The 17,591-nt window shown below is 32.7% G+C and overlaps 1 protein-coding gene across 5 annotated transcripts in view; it reads right to left on the bottom strand.

Moving 5' to 3' along the window:
* Window positions 1-17,591, bottom strand: part of FER (FER tyrosine kinase) — a 411,880-nt gene that overhangs the window by 127,670 nt on the left and 266,619 nt on the right. For all 5 annotated transcript variants that reach the window (XM_037138612.2, XM_037138614.2, XM_037138615.2 and 2 more), the window contains 3 exons: window positions 9,837-9,893; window positions 6,820-6,935; window positions 4,007-4,101 (listed from right to left, as the gene is read on the bottom strand). In XM_037138612.2, the coding sequence (XP_036994507.1) occupies window positions 4,007-4,101; window positions 6,820-6,935; window positions 9,837-9,893 (268 nt within the window). The remainder of the gene's footprint in view (window positions 1-4,006; window positions 4,102-6,819; window positions 6,936-9,836; window positions 9,894-17,591) is intronic.

Here is a 17,591-nt window from a genome sequence, read left to right as displayed (position 1 = left end):
TAAATATCTTTAGATATAGAGATAATATATATTTACACACAATCACAGTACATTAGTCCATACAACAACTCAATTGTTCTTACTTTACAGGGGAAAAAACTAAGGCACAGAAGGGTCAAGTAAGATGAGCAAGATCATGAAGCTTATAAGTGGCTGTGCCAAGCTTTCAGCCAAGACTGAATGGTCCTTAGGCCTTTTTTTCCATACATATATATTTTCCCCAGAGTTATATGGAAAATTTATATATATAAAATTTGGTTTTAGAGAGGGGAAGGAAAGGAGAAAGAGAAGAAGAAAAACATCCATGTGAAAAAGGTGGATCAATCGCCTCTCATACCCGCCCTGACCAGGGCTGAACCAACAACCTAGGTGTGCACCCTAACCAGGAATCTTTCACTTTGCGGGACAATGCCCAACAAATGGAGCCATACCCTGGGCCTTTAACAGCTACACTGAAGCTCAGTTTACATACATGAAATGTATCCATCTTAATGTACAATTCTATGAGTTTTGACAAGTTTATAGAGGTGTGCAATCATGACTGTAATCCAGTTGAGAACATTTTCAGCAGTCCAAAAAGATCCCTCATGCCTTTATAGTCAACCCCATCTAAACCCCGCTCCAGGAAACTACAAATCTGCTTTTATCTGTAGGTGTCTTTTCTGGGCTTTTCATAGAAACAATATCATACAATATAGTGTCTTTTGTACTAGACTTGCTCAATTAGCATAAGGTTTTTGAGGTTCATCTATACTGTAGCATTTATTAGATCATTTACTTTATTCCTTAACAGTATCTATTATATAAATACACTGTATTGTTTATCAACTCATCAGTTAATAGACATTTTGATTGTTTTCATTTTGAAGCTATTAGAAATAATGCTGCTATTAACATCTGCATACAGTTTTCTGCAGTGATAGATTTTTTATTTTCTTGGGTAAATACCTAGGATCAGAATTCTTAGTTTAAGTGGAAAATTTTGGGGTAAGTGTATAACGTTTTGAGAAATGTAAAACTTTTCCAAAGTGGCTGAAGGCTCTGGTTTTTCGACATCTTCACCAACACTTACTAGAGTTCCAGATCTCCATCACTACCCTCTACACTATAGACTTTCATTGACCATACAGATATGTCACTGAAGGTTGAAATTGGAGGGAGGGAGGAGGTAAGTGAATGGAGAAATGACAGAGATCCAAGTGTCTTTCATTTCCATTGTTTTAAAATTTTTTAAAGATTTTTTTAGAGCAGTTTTCATTTATAAAAATGTAAAGAACATACAGATATTTTCCATATAACCTCTGCCCACACAGTACAGCCTTCCCCATTTACCAACATCCTCCACCAGGAAGGTACATTTGTTACAAGCGATGAGTCTACATCGTCACTTTATCATCACCCAAAGTCCACAGTTTACATTAGGGGTCACTCTTGGTGTGGTGCATAGTATTGGTATGGACAAAGGAAAAATAACATTTATCTATTATTGTATCATATATAGTAGTTTCAGTATCCTAAAAATCCTGTGCTCTGCCCACTTATCCCTCCTTAATTGCTGATGACCACTGAACTTTTAACTATCTCCAGTTTCCCCTTTTCCAGAATGCCATGATGGGAGTCATAGACTATGAAGTCTTTTCAGATTGGCTTTGTTCAATTAGTAATACGCATCTTAAGTTTTTCTTCTATGACTTTTCATGGACTATTTCATTTTAGCAATAAATAATGTAACATCGTTTGGATGTACCACAGATTATTTATCCACTTAGCTAGTATTAGTTGCTTTCAAGTTTTGACATTATAAACAAAGCTTCTCTAAATATCCATGTACAAATTTTTGTGTGGACATGAGTTTCAACTCATTTGGGTAAATATTAAAGAGTATGATTAATAAATTCTATGTTAGTATATTTAATAAGAGTATGTTTAGTTTTGTAAGAAACTGCCAAACTGCATTTTATGAATAAAGACAGTTTTACTTCTTCCTTCTCAGTCAATATACCTTTTGTTTCCTTTTCTTGTCTTATTGCACTAGCTAGGATTTGCAGTACGATGTTAAAACAGAATGGTGGGAGGAACATCCTTACCTTGTTCCTGATCTTATTGGGGAAGCTTCGAGTTTCCTACCATTAAGCATGATGTTAGCTATAGAATGTGTGTGTGTGTACACACACATCTATGCATATGTACATCTATGCATATGAATACACACACACATACATACATACATATAATATATATCTCAAGTTGAAGAAGTTCCCCCTTATTCCTCATTTACTAAGGATTTTTTAATATTGTGAATGAGTGTTAGATTTTGTCAAATGCTTTTACTGCAATGTGGTATGATCATGTGATTTTTCTTTTTTACTTTGTTGATGTGATGGATTACACTGATAGATTTGTAAATGTTGAAACCAGCCTTGCACACCTGGGTTAAATCCCTGGGTTAATACACATATCAGCTTTTCATCTTGCAGTGGAAATATTTTTTACAAGGATTTTATGCTGTTTTGATGGTTGATGCTTTCACATTCTGATGTCTGCATTGATGAGAAAGGGAAGAGTGCATAGGACCATACTGACAGGAAAATAAAAAACTAGAGAATGGGAAGAGTTTGTTACCGAGGCTTAACTGGAAAATGTCATAAGAGTATGAGTCCATTATTCTTAAACTTAATGTTTTGGCCCAGTTTTTATGCTATGAGAATGTGAGGTATAAATGTTTTAGCACTAGAGATTTCAAATCTGTGTTTTTAACACTCACATTCCATATGATCCATTTTTTCCCACTTCTAGGTATTTTCCCTAGAAAAATGAGAGCACATGTCCATTCAAAGATATGTACATGGATGTTCACATCAGCTTCAGTTGTGGTAACCCCAAAGAGAAAACAATCCCAATGTCTATCAACATCTAAATGGATAAGCTGTGGTATACTCATGTGATACAATCCCATTCAGCAATAAAAAGGAATAAATTATTGATATGCATGAAAACATGAGTGAATCACAAAAGAGTGGAGAGACTGTACAATTCCATTATATACAATTCTAAGAAATACTAATCAAAATATAATTTCAGAAAGCAAATCAGTGGTTGACTGGACAGGGGAAGAGAGTGGAAGGAGGAAGGGACTAACAAGAGGTATGAGAAAAGGTAGGGGTGATAGACAAATTCATTACTTTGGGGTGATGGTTTCACAGGTGTATACATATGTCAACACAATAAAGTATGCGTATATTATGTACAAAACATTTAAAAATATTTTTTATATTCCTTTAAAAATGAGTAGTCATTAAAAGCAACAAAGCAAATCTTTGCAGTTATTATATATTGTATTTGTAAATCTTATGAAGATCAAATTTTACCTCTGTTTATATTTTCCACAATGGGAAGATATAAAATGAAAAGAAATTGAAAATGTATTCTACTATATGTTTCATGTTATCCTTGTTTGTTGGCAAAAATTGTTAATCAAAAAGCCTGGAGGTGCTAAAAGTCATAAGATACACAAAGACAAACTCCAAGACATTTGTTTTTTCTTTGTCCACACATAAAATTATTTCACAGTTCATAAGTGACCAAAAGCACTTTGGGATTATTATATGCCATCAAATAAGTATGTGTGGTAATGTATAATACTTAGAAAATAATACATAATGAACTATGTATACAATAGTACTATGTCATTGTTATAAAATCAAACAAGGTAGGCTATTTTTCTGAACAGCCTTTTTCACATATTATATAAACTAAATTCCATGTGTAAGTGCACAATAATAAGTTATTTTCTCTTTTATAGAAGGTTGGTTGACATTTTCTAAAAATAGCAAATTATTATAGACTATAAAAATATCCAGAATGTGTACAAGTTCTTTGTCATTAAGAAAATGTTAAATAACATCCTTGGAAACTTTACAAGGAGAAATCAAAGAGATTGAACATATAAAAGTGATGAGGAACAATACTGAAATGTCACTGAAAAAAAGCTCTGCATTGAGATTACCTGGAATCAATTCCATAATGATATAGATGGGCTGTCTTTGCGTGCAGACTCCGATAAGCTTGACAATGTTGGGATGATCGTATTGCTTGAGAATTCTGTATGAGAAAAAGTGTAAGAATAATTATTTAAATAATAAAGCATTAATTTATGATCATAAAGAGTGTATGCAAGTAGCCCTGGCTGGTGTAGCTCAGTGGATTGAGCGTGGGCCTGCGAACCAAACAACCGCAGTTCAATTCCCAGTCAGGATACATGCCTGGGTTGCAGGCCAGTTCCTCGCAGAGGACATTGTGAAAGGCAACTTCACATTGATGCTTCTCTTTCTCCTTCCCCTCCCCAATAAAGATAAATAAATAAATACATACATACATACAGACATAAAAGTGTACGCAAGTAAAACACTTCAACTTATATAATTCAATTTATTCCTTTTTTATTGTTCAATTTTTAAAACTTCAATATGAACCCAATTACAATAAATGGGATATATGCAAATTTTGATAAATATTGGAAAGCTATAGGTACAAATGAGTCAAGTATACTTAATTCAATTAAATATTCATTTAAAAACTATTATCCATTCTGAATGACTAACAAGCTAAATAGGAATAATTTACTTATTTCAAAACATATGGAACTCCCTAAACCATAGCTGAAAAGTATTAGTGAACTCAAAACTGCAAGCTGCAAGGGTAGCACCTTTTTGTTTTATTTTGCTTTCTGTAAGCACTTGATTTTAAATATATAAAAAATAAGAATCCAATTCACAGTAATACTATATGGCAATCCCTTCATTAGATTTTGTAGTAAGTGCTTTCTTGATGATCACAATCAATTTCAAAATAGTAAACACTCAAAAGTTTTGAGGAAGCTGGCAAAAGGTTAACCAATAGCTGAGTCACAGAGTTGCAGTATCAAACTGAAGCAGGAAGACTTAGTTTGGAAAAGGTAGAATTTCAGAGGGCTATGAAATAGCACAGACTCATCCTTAGGACTCTAAGCTTGAGTTACAAGATTAGATTCCCTCAGAGGCCTGTCTACCCTGATGATTTCTATTACCGAATTTTAAACCACATTATACTGTTGACATAGTTACAAGTTCTCTCAATATTTGAAAGATGCAGTTTTCCTTCTTAAAAGAATTTAAAAAATAATTTTATTTGATGAAAGAAAAAATAGTTTATATACATTTTGTACATGGACAACTAAATCAGATAGCTCTAAGAAAAATGTTTTATATTGAAAATACAGAATGATTTATAAATGAAAAGATGTATGGGGAAGAATTCTCGAGGTGAGGGAAATATCCTGACAATAACTGAATTAGTAATTTCTACAAAGAATTAAAAAGAAGTTTTAGAATGTCTGACTTTAATCCAAAATACCATTTCTGAGGTTGGAAACTGCTTAGTAAAGAAATTCCATAAAACAGCCATCCTGAACTCCATTAATATTAAATATCTCAATATATAGCTCTATCATCTATTAAAAGACACAAGAGTTTTGCATGGACATAATTTTCATTCTTAAAACAAAATTATCTGACTTTAGAAGAAGAAAATAAACTCTATTTTGCAATAAAGCAATCACATTAGAAAGCAAAAAATTAAATATTTTTGAAAATGTTGTATATTACTTGTGCCATAAGAATACCTGTGAATATCTATAAAATAATAGACCTATGAATTTCAATTGTAATAGCACATCTTTAAATTGATCAAAGTTTATTTTTCTGAGTTGCCAATAATATACATAAAACAAGTTTTCAACTATATTCTACAGATATTTAATAAATGCATCAAACTAGTTTATTCTATTTCCATCAATAGTCGTTTTTAGATAAGTGGAGAAATACACATTAAAATGCTCCATGTCATGATACTCAGTTCTCTCATCTCCATGTCCTGTCACTATCATGTCCTCTGTTCTCCATGATACTCTAAGAAGACTTCCAATTTTGTGTTCTAGGTGATCATGGAGACACACGTCCCCCCATACAGACACTCCTGACCCTCTCTCCCTTCATGCCAACAACCTATAGATTCATGTATTCTCCTCCTCTCCCATCCATCCATCCATCCACCCACCCACCCATCCCCATCCCCCTATCCCCCAACCATGTCTGTCCTCACTCTGACCAAAGCATCTTTCAATTTGGTTTGTGTTTAGTTGTATAAACCAGATGTTACCATTAACAGAATAGTTTTAGCTGTATGCAATACAGGGGTAGCAATTTTGGAACATTACATTTTCGCTAGTAATAAGAAATAGAAGACAATCCTCCAAGATCAATTAGAAAACAAAACAGTATGTAAATTTTGGAACAAATGCCAGACACTAAATTAAAGAAGACATTCGGTTCTTAAAAAAGAAAACTAACAGATGAGAAAAAAGAATAGAGTGATAATATCTGAGTAAGGCAGAAGAAATGAAATTATATATCTAAATATTTATAAACTATATATTTACATATATAGAATAAGTAATATTTTAATTATAAGGAAAACCACAACTTTGCATATATACATATATATGTACACACATGTGTGATAAAAGCAAACACTGCAATAGTTTTTAAAAACATAAAGAATACTCGCTGTTTTTAAGCATCAAGTTCTTTTGACAATAGTTGGCTAACTGGTGTATAGTTTAACTCAAGAACAGAAACTTTGTTTCCACATAGTATTAAATGCTATTTACGAGGATTCTGAAAGTGCTTATTCATACCTCAGAAAATTGTAATTTCCAAATTTACATTTTAGTGAATTGCTTATATTATAAATACATATTTTACATAACTTTAAAGAACTCACTTGGCTTCTTGTAAAAATTTTATTTTCAGTTCCTGAGGAAGATCTTCTTTACATGTTTTAACAGCAACAGCAGTTTTATCCTTTAATACGCCCTTAAATACTTCACCAAAATTTCCCTGAAAATACAAATACATTTATTGGTTGAGATGTAAGACAGCCACATAAATCTTCACAAAATACAAGAAAGGCATGTAATGATGCACTTTGAATTAATCCAAGTACTCTGTTAGCATTATCCAGAGTTCAAAGTGGAAATAAAGATCAGGACTGTCACTCTTACCAACCTCCCAATTTTAAATTTGCTACCCAACATAACAAACATTCAGAAGATTGAGGCTGGACGACGACTGAGAAGGAAAATGGGGAAAAATTAAAAAAATATGACAAAAGGAGAAACTCAAATTGACACTATCAGAGTAACATAAGTTTGATTCAGTGTAGTCCCATTATCTGCATTTTATTAATGTAAAATTTTATCCATTAATGTTTATGATAAAGCAGAGATTCTGTGGTGTGACTGTGGATGCTGAGTCATGCGGTCCTATCAGCTGGGGAAGAGTGAGAGAGAGAAGAGGGAGTGGCAACAGAACCTAGGCATATGAAGGACTGGCAACAGCCCTTGTTGTAGGTTGTCATTCTCTAAGGGAAGGTACCAAGGAAGACAAGGTTCTTACCCAAATGCCCATGTCACCTGTGATGAGGTCATTTCTATGACAAGGTTGTGAACTCCTAACCTTATTCTATGGCTAAACTGTATTTTGACTTAAAATGCCGCATTTCTAAAGTCATTTTTCCTTTTATTACAAACATAAAACATTATAGAGATGACTTACAAGGCTAACACAACAAATATTTTTTAGTATTCCCTTCAAGCTTTTCTATGTATGCTTGTATATTTTTATAAAGCTATAATTATAATACGCAAGCATTATATTATAACATGATTCCATGCTATTGTTGTTGAACAAGAAGTAGCTGAAGTAGGAGTCTGCTTGTTACTGAGTTTTTGAAGTACTACGATCAATGTAATGCTTAATGATAGTTCAAGGAATGTAAATTTTTACATGTTGATAATAAATAAAATTATTAAAAGTCAAAATATTTTTGAATGTTTTAAATATTAAATATTTTACTTAATTATTAAATTTTCATTTTACTTAGGTAAAGTATACTTAAATATCTAAGTAATAAATAGTATTATTATTTTTTAATTATTGTTCAAGTACAGTTTTCTTTTACTCCCAGCCCAGCCCAGCACCTCCCCCGCCCCCCTGCCGGGTGCTCTCCACTGCCCTCCCATTTCCATCCCCCTTAGTTATTGTCCATGTGTCCTTTATACTAGTTCCTGTAAATCCTTCCCCTTTTTCCTGTGAATTCCCTCCCCTCTCCCCTCTGGTCGTTGTCCCCCTGTTCTCTATTTCAGTGTCTTTGTTTTTATTTTGCTTGCTTGTTTGTTTTTGTTGTTTAGCTTCCTGTTAAAGGTGAGATCATATGGTATTTGTCTTTCAACACCTGGCTTATTTCACTCAACATAATGCTTTCCAGTTCCATCCATGCTGTTGCAAAGGGTAGGATCTAATATTCAATTCAAATATTTATTTAAAAAACAAGGTTATGACAAGGTCGCATATCCTAACGTCAAGTTTCTAGTGATTCCAAGATACATGCTATGCCTTTTCTATGTTTTTATCTTCCATGGGAACCATCCCCCAACCCCAATCAGAAAAAATGCTAAGATTACTTAGCATTTTTTAAGTTCATTTAAGTTCACTTTAAGTTCATTTCTTAAGCCCTTAAGACTCTTTTCGATCTTCCCCAAATCACGTATCCCATAACTGAACACTGACCAACCCTTCATACTTTTCTAATGGTTTGTGCCCTAGGAAACAGGTCTTGGCTTTATTAGTAAGCATTCAAAAATTTTAAACACAACTCAAAGGATTTGATAGATTTCTCAACTCTATCAACAGTGGTCATGGGGGGAATCTCCAAACACTGAGAAAAAGACTAGGCTTCCCAGAACACCTGTTCTCTATCCAAAAGCAGTCAGAAGGAGCCTAGGACACCTATCACTCCCTACCATTTAACAGGCACAGCTTCATGGCTGCTACTGACCTTAAGTCCATGAGGCTAAATATAATGTCTATTTTTATGTCATTCCTCACAAGAGGTGCTTGGTCCTAGGGGGTAGATTTTATGCTGTTTTTCACACTGCATTATGAAATAATGAAACTAAACTGAATTCAAAATTTCAAATGGAAACATGACGAATTAAGTCATTGACAAGGAAGTTAATATTTACCCATTGCAACTCAATTATAAAAATAATAAATTTGCAAATAGTCCACTTGATTATCAAATATCTGCCATTATTGTTAGACATAATTTATTTTCATATAGCCTATGAATTGGAAGAAACTTGAAACTTATCGGAAGAAAGGGACTCTCAGCATATATATTTGTCTTTTCCAACAACCAATAGAGCTAGCTACATATGAATGTTTACACTGCCATGTGTCTTGTCCATATCATTTTTATAAAAATAATATGCCTAATGTTGTTACATATTGTGATTCTATACACAATTTTTAAAATCCCAAGAGCAGTATTTTACATTTTCAAACTATCATATGTAGCCAGAAACAAATAGAACAGGACCAGTACGTGTTTATTTAAACTTTTATTACCTCACAGTTTCCTTTTAAATCTCAGCTCACTAGTTTTGGCTTTCTACACTGCAATAATATAATTATGGCTTTTAATTTAGAGGAAAACACACAACACTATTTTTTTTAAATTCAAAAACCATCCTTAAATCTTTCAAAGGTTTTCACACATCTATTTCAGTGAACATCCTAGTATCTGTAACAGATGTGGTATCGTGTTCCTCTAGGTTAATGTGGGAATGTACCTTGTTGGCTGCTGGAATGTAAGAAGGATTTGAAGAAAATGAACAATCTACAGAGTTCACAATCACTGTGAAGACTTTTAGTAATTTAGCTCAGTTGATTACATACCTTGCCCAGTAATTCTCCCAATGTGACATCTTCATGATTGAGGACCCACTTCTTATCCTGTGGCAAAGAAAAGGAACAATTTTTTAGCCTAAGTAAATTCCCTGTAAGATGTACTTAAGGAAGTGGGAAATAGACCTGAGGGGATATTTCATTCAAACCATTCAATCTACAGCACACTAAGAAGTTGTAACCTCAAGAGGCTATAAAACAGATTTAAAAATATTACTACACAATAGGACTTTAAAATCTACATTATACCAACTTCTATCAGAAATTTCAGCTGTCAAAATGATGGTGTCCCCATAACTAGAACATTGCATGCACTTTTCTCTCCCCATGAAGTATAGGCTATGCTATTATTTGTCATTTTAAAAGTTTTGTACCTTAAGTACATGAGAGAATTTCATTTTATAATGCAAAATTTCCAGTTCTCCCTTGGTCATAGAGAATTCTTTTTGCACCCAGACCACATTACTAAGAACTAATTTTTCCATGTATAAACTGGCCATGCATTATCGCTGTTTATGGCACTGCATGTAGTCTCAATCTTTTCTAAGTAATTTCCTACAGTGTAATAAAGAAGCAAAACTACGGTACATGAGACCACTGATGCAAAGATGCCATTATAAAACAGCATCCTATTATCTGACTTCAAGAACTAATTACTACTAAGGGAATAGTTTATCACCTAAAAATCTCAGCTATTAAACACATAAATAGTAATGTTATAAAGGCATACAGTTTTTTTTTCTTTTAAAGGAAAAAGGAATGAAGCAAGGAATAAGGAGAGATTGTGGGGAAAAGGAGGGAAGGCAAAACAGAAGTATGCAGGGAAGAGACAGGGAGAAGGAAAAGAAAACGCTGGAGTAATATATTTTACTCAGGATTTGTTTTTAATTAGTGTTAAAATACAGGATTTCCCCATTACACATGTCCAAATATAATTATGATCTATAAAATAAAATACGGCAAGTAAACAAACACCTTGAAGTGAAAAGCCACCTAACTACAGCGTAACATGTCCTGGACAGCCGTTTGAAGTACTTTCAGAAACACCATAGGACACTCAAACACCATCCTCTGTTAGATCAAAAAAGGGAACAACTCTGATTTTAAAAATGACAGTTTACATGTATAGGCTTTAAATCTGAATGCAGAGTTAGAGCTATAAAGGTCCTGAAATAAAACATAGAATATTTTCATAACCAAGTGAGTAGACAAAGATTTTAGACAGATACACATAAAGTCCTAACAAAAAAACCCTCAAATAATTGAAATTTATCAAAATTACAAACACTTGTTCTTCAAAGGCATCACTTTTAAAAAATGAGAAGGCAAACTACAATCTGAGAGAACATTTCTGCAAAGCATATATCTGATAATTTGTATGTAAGCAATATATAGAACTCATACCTCAATAACAAGACAATAACTTAAGAATTTGGATAAAAAACTTAAGAAGATGTGCAAATAGACAATAAGCACATCAAAAATGTTTATCATCATTAGTCCTCAGTGATATACAAATATGAACCACAATTAGATGCTATTCCACACTTACTAGAATACTAAAGTTAGAAAGGTTAACAACACAAGATTGGAAGGATGAGGAAAAACTGGACTCCTCATACACTGTTAGTGAGTATGTACATAATACAAGCCATTTGAATAACAATTTGGTAGTTTCTTATACAGTTAAATACACATCTACTTAATGACTCAGAAATTAACACTCCTAGGTATAAGCCCAAGAGAAATGAAAACATATCTACCAAAAATGTAGGCAGCTGTATTTATAATAACCAAAAACTAGAAACAATCCAACGTTCAGCAAAAGGAAAACTGATAAACAAATCTTGGTACATTTAGATAATTATTATTCAGCAATAAATAAGAGTTTACAACGGATGAGTATAAGAGCAGATTTTTGCAAAAATATTCTGCAGAGCTAACAAGTACTGATACACTCTATATACATGCATATATACACTCATAATGAGTCCATTTATGTAAGTTTCTAGAGATGGACAATTAATCTATAACACTAGAAATCATGGCAGTGTTTGCCTGAGGCAGGGGTTGAAGGCTGGCTACAAAGGGCAAAGAAGAAACTTTGTGGGTTACAAAAATGTTTAATTTTTTGGTATTTCACTGATTGATACTTTTAAAACATGCATTTTATCATATGTAAACTATATAAAAATAAAGCTGATTTAAAAAAATAAGCAAGTATAAAAAATGCTACTTTCCATTTGAGTAGCACTTTGGGGGTTAACTTCACCTCCACGTATTATCAAAAGCTACTTTTCAAAGAATAGAGACTGGCAGGCAAGAAAGTTCTTATTTTAAAATTGAAAAACTGATTTGTTCAGAGCAAACAACTGAAACAGAGCTCTAAAAGAGTGAAGAACTAAAAAGCTATGGTTAGATGAAGAAAAGCCAAGTAAGTCTTTTGGGGCTACTTTTACCTTAGGTATTCTGATGGTGGAAGCAGAAGCCAATACGCAAAAGAAAAAAAAAGCAAAAACAAAAATTAGAATTTTGGCTGTGCCAAGGAGAATAGGCTCTGATCAAATATGCCAGACTTTTAACAAGGACCTTAAAGACACCGCACTGTGGTAAAAAAGGCAACCTGAAAATGGAAGGAATTAAAACCTACTTTCTAGTCATGTCCATCAGTGGTAAGACTGAATCAGGGAGTGGCAAACTAAGCTGAGGCCAAATTGGCTCACTGCCTTTGTATGGACCATGACCTAAGAATGCTTTTTGCATTTTTAAATGGTTAAAAAAGAAAAATTTGTGACACATGTTAATTATATAAAATTTCAGTAGTCAATAAAAATTATCCACTGTAAGCCACAGAGGGAAAAGAAGTGGAAAAAATGAACAGTTTCAAGGGCTGTGGGACAATACCAATAGGTCAAACATTCACATCAAAGTCAGAAAATAAAGAGGACGACAGCGCTGAAAAACATTTGAAGCCATACTAACCCCAACTCACTAAACCAAAGACAAAGAAAAAATCTTTAAAGCAGCTACAGGAAATGACCCACTACTTATAGTGAACAATAATCAGAATGACTGGAGATTTATTAATAGAAACCAGGAGGCCAAGACCAATTGGAACAACATTTTTAAAGTATTTGTTAAAAAATTTCTCAAATCCAGGTTACTATAACCAGAAAAATATCTTTCAGGAATGAGAATAAAATAAAAATATTCTCAGATAGAGGAAAACTAAGAAATTCATTGACAGAAGATTTTTTTTTAATCACTAAAGGAAGTTCTCTAGCCAAAAAAAAACAAAAAACAACCCACAGGATATCAGGAATAAAAGAATAAGAAAAGTGGTAAATACCTGAATAAATATTACAGACTTTTCTTCTTGATTTCTTAAAATGTGCTCAACAGGTAGAAAGAAAAATGGTAATTTTCTAATGAGTTTTCAAACTGAAAGAGATTCAACATTTAAGTACAAGAAAGAGGGAAAGGCACACAGATCCCTACGGTGATAATATTTCTACATTCCTACTTGAAGTTGAATGTTACAACACTGACTCTTTGTAACTGTGAAAAGTTAAAGATGATTTTGGTAATTGCTAGAACCACCACACACACACACAAAGTACAAAGCTATATAATAAAAAAATTCATGAGAAAAAATTTAATGGATAGTAAAAAGTGTTTTGTTTTTGGTATGATAGAAAAAAGAGAAACAAAAAACAGAATCCAGTAAAATGACAGTCTGAAATCCAAACATATCAATAATTATTTAAATATAAATTACTTAAATACAACATTTAGTAGACAGATTGTAAGAAAGAATTTCAAAAGCACTCAACTGGATGCTTTCTCAACGAACTCTCCTATAAAAAGTAAAAGGATGGAAATAAATATTAAATGTAACATAAATGATAACAAAGCTGGAACATCAACAGTAATGCCAGACAACACAGACTACAAAGAAAATTACACATGAATGAATAAAGAGGAAAATCACATAATAATAATTAAGTTTCAATTCACCAAGAAAACATAATCATCCCAAATGTCTATGCTTCAATCACAAATACTTCAAAATTAAGGAAACATTGATAGAACTGAAAAGAGAAAGACAATTTCACAATTGTAATTGGAGACTTCAACAATCCTTTTTCAGTAATAAATTGTAGTAAAGAGAAAATCAGCAAGAATATAAAATAATGGAATGACATCAACTAAGTGAATCATATTGATATGAATCATATTGACATTTATAGTAAAACTCTACTCAACAGCAGAAAAAATCCTCTTTTTTAAAAAAGATTTTATTTATGTAGTTTTAGAGACAGGGAGATAAACATTGACATAAGAAACATCGATTGTTCGCCTCTCTAACACACCCAGATTGGGAACAGAACCTGCAACCCAGGCATGTGCCCTGACCGAGAATTGAGCCAGTGACCCCTTGCTTTATGGGACAACACCCAACCAACTAAGCCCCACTGGTCAGGACTAAAACCCTCTTTTCAAGTGTATAAGGAAATTTTTCCAAATTAATGCATACCATTAACCTGAATCATAAAACAAACCACAACATAAAATAAATGAGATCATACAAGGTATGCTCTTTGCCAATACTACAATTAAACTAGATATCATTAACAGAACAGGGCAATTTCCAAATACTTGAAAATTAAACAACTTGCTTTTAAATGATTCATGCATAAAAAGAAAAAGACAAGAGAAATTAGAAAAATTTTTGAACTGAACAAAAATGAAAACAATATCAAAATTTCCAGGTTATAACTAATACAAGTAGTTATAGGGAAATTTAGAGCTTTTTATATTAGAGAACAAGAAAGGTCTCAAGTTAATAATTTAAACTTCTACCTTAAGAAGCTAGAAAAAGAAGAGCAAAATAACCCCACAGGTAGCAGAAGAAAATAATAGGAAGAGCAAAAGTAAGTAAAACTGAAAATTTAAAAATAGTGAAATCAATGCAAGATACAGTTGATTTATAGCTGGAATGGAAAAACTCTATCTTAATCTCTGAACATGCCTGGATCTGATTTTTGGCTCTGAAACAAGATAAGGACAGTCAGATTTATAATTTTACTGATTAAGGTCTGAAAATCCCCTGGGATCCTAGAGTAAATTTCTTTATTGATGGTTTGCAACTGGTCTAATTGGTCTAACAAGCTTAGCTTGTTTAGATAGGCCAGGGGGACATATTTGATTGGCCAAAAAGTATGGTTTTCTCCATAAAATAAAAGACATTTTCATCTTCACCAAGACTTCATTGATTTGGATATTTTGAATATATTGGTTACCTCAAAAGAATGTTGTTTGTTCTCATTTTGATCACTATCAACTTCAACTGGTCTACCCGATTGTGGAACAAGGTCCAGTGAGAAATCTCCAAACTACTTCTGACACATTTGATTACTCACAGCACCTTCTCCATATACTGCACAAGTCTTTTTTGTGTGTTTTAGTTGTGTTTTTACCTATCTTGAAATAATAAAGCATAATATGATGAAAACTGGTATGTATTTTTCCATTCAATATTAAAATGGCTACACAAAAATTCACAAATTTCAGTAAGTTTTTTTTTAATGCACACATATGACAGCTGTCACAATACAATCTAACAAAGTTGTCTCAAATGAAGCACTACTAGATCATGTATCTGGATCTTGAGGCTTAAGGACCACTCATCTTCAGACCCTCTTCTCGCTCTGGCCCTTAACAAATCCTGTCTTTCCAGAGTACAAGTCTGTCTGACATTGCCTGTTACTATCTTTACTTCCCACAGACACGTTTGCAAGCACAGTCTAAACTACTCACTGAAGTGTATGTAAAAGATATTTCTTTACGCAAATATATGTAATACCAGTAACATATATTTTGATAAATAAAAGAAATAAACTAGTTTAATTTAATAGTTGGGCAAGCTAAATAATAACTAGATGGTTTATGTAAGCTAAACAGTTTATAGATATTAACATTTGTGTTTATATTAATATTTAATGTGAGTACTGTTTTTACTGACCTCATCCTGAAACTCGTATGTAATATTTGGTAGTACACACCTGGGCTTCAACAACCTCTAGTTAGGAAAATTTATGACATAATGTGCACCTGGAATTGGCCCTCATTGTCAAGAAAGGCGGTGTTTCATCACTTGGAAGAAGCAAATTCTCCAATGTGCTCTAGCCGTAATATCCATATTCATTAACTAAGCTTAACAGTACTAGCATATAGTGGCTTTCAATTTTTTTCAAAAATCCATCAGAATATACTTTATATCTATTTCTAAATAGATGATTGAACTCTTTCCATGTGTGAAGTATAAATAACAATAATGAATTATGTTAGAAAACTCTTAATATCTTATTAAAGATCTTCCATGGGCATTAATAAAAATTTTTTAAAACACATTGAATTGTTTAAATACTCAGGATCCTTAACAGTTGCCTATAAATAAAGTGAGCTTTGCCAAGTACTGTCATTAATTCCATTTTCTTAGGAATAAGTTTATACTATCTTGAGGCAAAATTTTGTATCCAAAGAAAGTAATAAATCTTCATAAAACACATACTTTCAGGAAAAGTGTAATTATATAAGAAATAAGTAATTTACATTAAAAATAAGTTGTAAGAAATGAATTTATTTATTTATTTTTAAATATTTTATTCATTTATTTTTAGAGAGAGGGGACAGGAAGGAGAAAGAGTGGGAGAAAAACATCAATGTGTGGTTGCCTCTCATGTGTCCCCTGCTGGGGACCTGGCCTGCAGCTGAGGCATGTGCCCTGACTGGGAATCAAACCAGCGACCCTTTGCTTCACAGGCCCATGCTCAATCCACTGAGCTACACCAGCCAAGGCAGAAATGAATTTAATGAGCCAGGGTTAGCCTAATGTTTTATGCAAGAATTTCAAAGTAGAGAAGAATGAAAGTTTAAATAGAGCAACAGGAATAAAGGTTCCTTAGCAGTAAATCCAATCTCAGTACCATATTCTAGGACAAAATTCCATAAAAATCCTATTTGCTAATTCAATCCTTTTTTTATTTCTCAGAAAAACTTTTGGTTTTTAGAAATTAACTAGCAAATATGGACAGAAGGTAGAAGATGCTGGAATAGAAAGAAGTAATATTGATCAAAATGCTTTACAAAATGAATTAAAGAAGAAGAATTTTCTGAAACACAATTGAGGTTAAAATTCATAACTAAGCAGTTAGGTAATTTCCAATTTAGTTCCTTATATTAAAATAAATTTTTATATATCAGTGTTCCTTAAAATGAAAGATATAATATTATCATAGAGAAAGTATATTTAACTCACAGAAACTTGAAAGTTTATTCAATATAATTTTACTTTACAACTTTAAACTCCATCCATTGTAGCCCCAGAATTGTAAATAAAATTAACTGATGTGAGATGTCTTTTTTTTTCTATTCAGAAATAATTCAAAGAAGAAATAGGAAACATAAGAGTGAAAACTAGATATATACACCTGACATACTGTTCAAACCTAGTTTGCTAGTACCATAGCAATAAGACAATAAAATGTAATTATACTCTCTTGCAGAGAAGCAAGACTCCTGAAGAGAACAGTCAGGAAATCTGGTCTAGTTCACAGAATATACATGAATGGGCTCTCTGTAGTCAAAGAGACTATTAGAAAAGAATTTTCCTGGACTCATTTTGAGGCACAATATAATCCACAAGTCTCCTAACAAAACAGATAAAATGTCCAGGGTACAATG

Source organism: Artibeus jamaicensis, unplaced genomic scaffold (genome assembly GCF_021234435.1).
Source record: "Artibeus jamaicensis isolate MK-2021 breed Jamaican fruit bat unplaced genomic scaffold, CSHL_Jam_final contig_402, whole genome shotgun sequence".
Taxonomy (NCBI): Eukaryota; Metazoa; Chordata; class Mammalia; order Chiroptera; family Phyllostomidae; genus Artibeus; species Artibeus jamaicensis.
This window is presented reverse-complemented; position numbering and strand designations above follow the sequence as displayed.